The sequence below is a fragment of the Ictalurus furcatus genome, chromosome 26, assembly GCF_023375685.1.
Source record: "Ictalurus furcatus strain D&B chromosome 26, Billie_1.0, whole genome shotgun sequence".
In the NCBI taxonomy this organism is placed as follows: domain Eukaryota; kingdom Metazoa; phylum Chordata; class Actinopteri; order Siluriformes; family Ictaluridae; genus Ictalurus; species Ictalurus furcatus.
This window is the reverse complement of record NC_071280.1, coordinates 17513188-17519552: the sequence shown is the minus strand read 5'-3', so window position 1 is coordinate 17519552 and position 6365 is coordinate 17513188. Positions and strand designations below refer to the sequence as shown.

The 6365-nt window shown below is 47.6% G+C and overlaps 1 protein-coding gene across 2 annotated transcripts; it reads left to right on the top strand.

Annotated features, from left to right (window-relative positions):
• Window positions 1-1162: 1162 nt before the first annotated feature.
• Window positions 1163-6051, top strand: btbd3a (BTB (POZ) domain containing 3a). Of its 2 annotated transcripts, XM_053615456.1 has the most exons (5): window positions 1163-1492; window positions 2772-3043; window positions 3138-3228; window positions 3473-3591; window positions 3731-6051. In XM_053615456.1, exons 2-5 carry the CDS (start codon window positions 2901-2903, stop codon window positions 4761-4763), a joined length of 1386 nt encoding a protein of 461 aa, XP_053471431.1. In that variant the 5' UTR covers window positions 1163-1492; window positions 2772-2900; the 3' UTR covers window positions 4764-6051. The 2 variants fall into 2 exon arrangements, with proteins under 2 accessions (XP_053471431.1, XP_053471432.1); XM_053615457.1 differs by lacking the exon at window positions 1163-1492 and having other exon boundaries at window positions 2721-3043.
• Window positions 6052-6365: the final 314 nt, after the last annotated feature.

The window sequence follows — 6365 nt, the reverse complement described above, 5'->3', positions numbered from 1 at the left end:
AATGGGAAACGGGCCATTCAACGAACTAAATGAAAACAAGATTACGCCCCCTTTGTGCATCATAGTGTATTAATCATTAGATCTCTACCACTTATTGTAACCATAGCAACCAATGTTTTATAATGATTTACGCTTTAGGGCACTAGTGTGCGGTTTGAAATGAAGCCAGATGGAGAGAGACAGAGACACTGAGAGACAGAGAAAGAGAGAGAGAGAGAGAGAGAGAGAGAGAGAGAGCGAGAGATCCCTGTATTCACTGATCAGACAGCGCCCTCTGCTGGACTTTATTCCACACAGTGGCATGAATTTTGCCTGTTTTCAGTGACTCAAATTATTTGGATCAGATCACAAATAAGAGCCTTGCTTTAAAATTTTTTTTTTTTTTAATAATTAAAAACAATAACAACAATACAAACACTCATAGAATTTGCAATGGTTTTAATGCTTATAACGGGAATTGTATTGGTTTTAATGGAAACTTTAACGGTCCCTGTGGGTCTCTACTGGTAATCTGTTGCCTTCTATTGGTGGCATGTTATGTCTAGTGGATACCATTAAGGACCAATAATGGTAATGGTTTTAATGGTTAGCGGATGGATTGTAATGGTATTTGTAGTGGAAACCATTAGAATTTCTGTGATAGTTTCTATTGTTTTGGGGTGTTGTTGGGGGGTTTCAGCAGGGATATGACCTGCACGAGACTTTGCTGCGTCTCATGTAGCGTGTAGGGTGTTTGTTTGTTTGTTTTTTTAAGTGTTTTGCTGACTTATATAACGAGCTGAAAAATGATATCAACATTTAAAGCACATAAATCACATGTCAGTGGGTTTGCTGCCGTCTCTATGCGCTAAAGTGGGTTATTTTTTATTAATATCTGTCATCATCGTTAGCATTACTTTTGCTAATTTTTTAAAATAATAATAATAATAATACTTTTCTACAAAAGTCCAATAATTATCTCGAACGAAAATAAGGACAAAGACTCTATAAACCAGATGAAATCCGACACAGGGCGTGTCAGTGGGCCAGATTTTTTTTGGCAGGGATTCAGGATGTGTCCCGAATTGCATCCTGCCTCCTAAGTGCACTTCACGCGCTGTAACATGGCGGATCACACACCCTAATAAGTGCACTTTCTGCTGATTTGTGATTGGTCCTCATAAAGATGGCCGTCTTCAGACTCTTTAACTGACTTGAAACTTTTTTCCCCCCTCGAGTGTCTTTTAAGATTGGAAGATTTCCCGAAGTCATATAAAAGCCACTGAGTGATATTCTACACCTGTTAGATGATATTTTCTCTTGTTTATTTAGAAATGAAGCGTGTCTTGTTATTTTGTTTACCAACATGTTGCTAGCTTGTTAGCTGGTGTTTACACGCTAGCCTGGCTAATCCAGCTGTGTGAATCACACCGCTCTGAAGAACATCTGCCGGCATCCTTGGCTTGATAAGGATCAAGCTGTGTTTTTGTATTTATAGAAATGCGAATCTGAGGTACTTTTGTTCATTATATTGCTGTTGTCACGGCGTCTAGATGCTAGTTAGCTAGCTAGCGACGCTAGGTTTGTGTTTCCTGTCGGTGTGTAGTGAGCAGTTGTTGTGGTGATTAAATCCAGTGATTATTTCCTGGTCTAATCTCACTGACGCCGAGATTATCTTCCCTTCAGAGATAACGTTCCCTTCATTCTTTCTCTCCCACAAGGGACATGGGTCCTGGTTTTTATTCGGGATTATAGATCACTCATTCCCTTCCTTCACTTCTTCCTTTTTTCTTTCCCACACTCGGAGGAAGATAGATAGATAGATAGATAGATAGATAGATGATGCATTTCTTCATTTTCCTCACTTTTTATTTCCTGTCCCTTCACTTTTTAAAAAAAAAACTTATTCTTGATTTACTTCATTTCTTTATCTTTTTGTCTTCCTACCTACCTTTCACTGCTCCTTCCTTCCTCACTTCTGTCCTTCCTGATGTCCTTCCTTCCTGCCTTCATTCCTTCCTGTTTTTCGGCCTTCCTAAATTCATTATTTCTTTCCTGACTTAATTTCATCCATCCCAACCTGATTCCATCCTTCTTTCCTGTTGTCCTTTCTTCTTTCTGTCCTGACCTTCCTTCTGTCCTTTCTTCCTGACTTCACTACTTCGTTACTTCTTCCCTATCTGACTTCCGTTCTTCTTTCCTGACTTCCATACTTCCTTCCCGACATCATTTAAACCTTGCTTATTTCTTCCCTAAACTTACTTCCTGACTTCCTTCCTGACTCATCCTTCCTTGCTGACTCCCGTCCTTCCTTCCTGACTTCCATCCTTCCTGGCTTCATTCCATCCTCCAGCATTCCTAAATATATTATTTCTTTCCTGACTTAATTTCATCCATCCCAACTCCATTCCGTCCTTCCTTCCTGACTCTCGTCCTTCCTTCCTGACTCTCGTCCTTCCTTCCTGACTCTCGTCCTTCCTTCCTGACTCTCGTCCTTCCTTCCTGACTCTCGTCCTTCCTTCCTGACTCGTCCTTCCTTCCTGACTCTCGTCCTTCCTACCTGACTCTCGTCCTTCCTACCTGACTCTCGTCCTTCCTTCCTGACTCTCGTCCTTCCTTCCTGACTCTCGTCCTTCCTTCCTGACTCTCGTCCTTCCTTCCTGACTCGACTTCATCCCGACTTCATTCCTTCAGTCCGTCCCAAATTCATTCCGTCCCAAATTCATTCCGTCCCTCCTTTCCGTCCTCTTTTCACCCGTTGCTAAAACAGACGTACTCTTCTCTCTTTCCAGGTGCTTGAGGTTTTTTTGGTGAAGCGGTGATACCCGGCGTTACCATACGAAGTACCTCTCTTCCTCGTCACCAAGTCTGGGAACAGTTTGGCCATGAGTGCACCCTGAGTACATTTCAGCTGCGACAAAATGGCCGCCGACCTTTACGCTGCTAAGAAGTTGCCCTCGGTGACGGCTACGGCGGTGCAGCAGTACCAACAGCAGAACATCAGCAACAACAACACCGTTCAGGGCTGCAACTGGCAAGGCCTCTATCCCACCATCAGAGAGAGGTACACACACACACACACAGTCCCATTGTGTCTCACACTACAGCAGTGTACGTTTAAAAATGTCTGTGTTTTGTTTACAATTTTGTGTTTCCAGAAACGCAGTCATGTTTAACAACGAGCTGATGGCAGACGTGCATTTTGTAGTCGGCCCTCCCGGGGGCACGCAAAGAGTGCCGGGGCACAAGGTGAGGGCGGAGAAGAGTTTTACCGTTCACTTCAAAGCGACGAGGCCAGCCAATCAGAAACGAGTATTATGCACACTCGCTTGTAGAGTATAAAGGATACTCTATTCCGGATAAAGCCGATGTGTTTTTAGCGTATAGGATGGGTTACAGCTAAATAACAATCACTAACTACACGTGCCGTCTCTGTCTATCTACCTAAAATGAACCCCCCCCGCCCTCTCTCTCTGTGTCTCTCTCTGTGCAGTACATCCTGGCCGTCGGGAGCTCCGTGTTCTACGCCATGTTCTACGGGGAGCTGGCGGAGGATAAGGACGAGATCCGCATCCCAGACGTCGAGCCACATTCCTTCCTGGCCATGCTCAAGTGAGAATCCGAAGAAGAGAGTAGTGAAGAGTATCGTACTGATCGAGTAGCGCTTGAAAGTTTGCGGAAAGGGATTTTATGTCCGGGATGTGTGTGTGATGCTTTTCGTTTTACTCCGCCTCCTCTTTTCTCGCTGCAGATACATCTACTGTGATGAGATCGACCTGTGTGCGGACACCGTTCTGGCCACGCTGTACGCCGCCAAGAAGTACATGGTTCCTCACCTGGCGCGTGCCTGCGTGGCGTTCCTGGAGACCAGCCTGAGCGCTCGTAACGCCTGCGTGCTGCTGTCGCAGAGCTGCCTGTTCGAGGAGCCGGAGCTGACGCGCCGCTGCTGGCAGGTGATCGACGCGCAGGCCGAGCTCGCGCTGCGTTCTGACGCCTTCTGCGACATCGACCTGCGCACTCTGGAGAGCATCCTCCGGCGTGAGACCCTCAACGCCAGTGAGACGGTCGTTCTGGAGGCGGCGCTCAGCTGGGCCGAGGCCGAGTGCCAGCGCCGCGAACTCCAACCCACTGTCGAAAACAAGAGGCTGGTGCTGGGCGAGGCTCTGTACCTCATCCGCGTCCCGGCGATGTCGCTGGACGAGTTCGCCAACGGCGCGGCGCAGTGCGGCCTGCTCACGCTCGCCGAGACCAACGCCGTCTTCCTGTGGCACACGGCGGCGAACAAACCCGAGCTGCCCTTCGTCAGCCAGCCGAGGAAAGGCCTGACTCCCCAGCGCTGCCACCGCTTCCAGTCGTGTGCCTACCGTAGCAACCAGTGGCGTTACCGCGGACGCTGTGACAGCATTCAGTTCGCCGTGGACAGGCGCGTGTTCATCGCCGGCTTCGGCCTCTACGGCTCCAGCTGCGGCTCGACCGAGTACCAGGCCAAGATCGAGCTCAAGCGGCAGGGCGCCACGCTGGGCCTCGCCGTCGTCAAGTACTTCTCGGACGGCTCCAGCGGCACGTTCCCGGTGTTCTTCGAACACCCGGTGCAGGTCGAGCCCGACACGTTCTACACGGCCAGCGTGGTGCTGGACGGCAACGAGCTCAGCTACTTCGGCCAAGAAGGGATGACCGAGGTGCAGTGCGGGAAGGTCACCTTCCAGTTCCAGTGCTCCTCGGACAGTACCAACGGCACCGGAGTGCAGGGGGGACAGATACCCGAGCTCATATTTTATGCCTGAGAGACTTCTTACCGAGGTCATGTGACAATCCCCCAGAGGACCGTATTCTACTCAATTTAGACATCAGAGTTTTGTCCCAAGTTGGCAGCTTTCATGGGGGTGAGGGGTGTTCCTGACTGGCAGCTAGCAAACGTTAAGTTACAGACGAATCACTAGCACGACAATCACCGGTGCGCCCCCGTTACCACAACGCTACACGCTACATTTTAAACATAACACACGATTGCCTTATTGTCCTCTCGTTTCGCTCGCCCATCGTAAGACGCCCCAGTACGTCCCGACGAACCGCGGTCCTCACTCGCTCTAGTTTTACTGACGCTAGACACGAACTAGGAGTGGATTTCCTGCGACTCGACAACATCCTGTTCGGTTCAGCGCTCTCTAAAGATGCCTGCCAAGCAAATTACAAACAAAAACACGGACAAACGTGAGATCCGCTGAAAAGGTAACCTTTCCGATCTCTCGGGTCGGTCGGTTTCGCAGGTCTAGAAGGACGGTTACGGATGACGAAGAGCGGCGTTAACGCCGATCGCTCTGGCTAGGAACCGACTCGGCTAGCTAGCTAACAATTTCACACCGTTTTCGTCGACGAGTTCCCGTCCATCGAGTCGAAGCTTACACTACAGTACTTTTAAGCGTTTGTCGTGGTTTTGTGGACTTGGCTTCAATCGCACCAGCCGAGTCGCACAGCGCCGTCTGGATCCATCGTGCAGACGGGTTCCACGTGTCCCTGCGTCGCGCCTTGTGTTCCTGGTCTGCTTTAAAAAAAAAAAAAAATAGCTGACTAGTTTCCGAAAACACTCGGCAGTAACATTACCCCAAAAAGAAAACCGGTGAAGTCCAAGTTGTCGCTGCTCGGCCGTAGTCAGACCACGTAATTATTTCCCATTAGTCACGTTTTTGTACACGTTTGCGTATGTGTAAGAAATAAAAAGTGCTTATTTTGTGAAAGTGATGCTTGATTATTTTTTTTTTATATATACTTGACGTGCTCGACGTTGTCGTGTATCAGACGTATCGGATGTACGTTTTGTGCTGCAGTCACTCGGTGTAATCCCTGTCGGCCATTTTGTTTTGTCAGGGTGTGAAAGGTCTTGCCCTTTAACACTTGGGATTTAAAAACGCCAGCATTGTTTCTCGAAGGGCTTGACGATGTGTTGCGCTGCTCGTCACGTTGTGTTTCATTTACTCCTGGTTATAAATGAGCTTTGATTATGTATATTTTTTTTTCTACTTGTAACTTTCCATTGGTGAACTGACGCTCGTTATTGTTTCATCTGTTTTTCTTGGGGAGGGGGGGGGATTACTTACTGCACCTTTAATCACACACATGATCTGAAATAAACCCAGTTCACACACCTTCTGTGGGCTTGTTAAAAGTTTGTGGAATGTTATTTTTATTGCAGTGTTACAACGTGCGTATCTGACATGAAAGGATCTTCTTATAACAATTACGAATATGCAAATTAGAAGATGCTGACATCACTACTCGCTATGAAACCAGCGTAAGTGTTACAGGTTCGCGCAAGCATCATTTCAACTCGAGTATCCGAGTTTTGATTTGTAGTTTTCGGCGTAAACCCGACAAAATATAAACGTTTC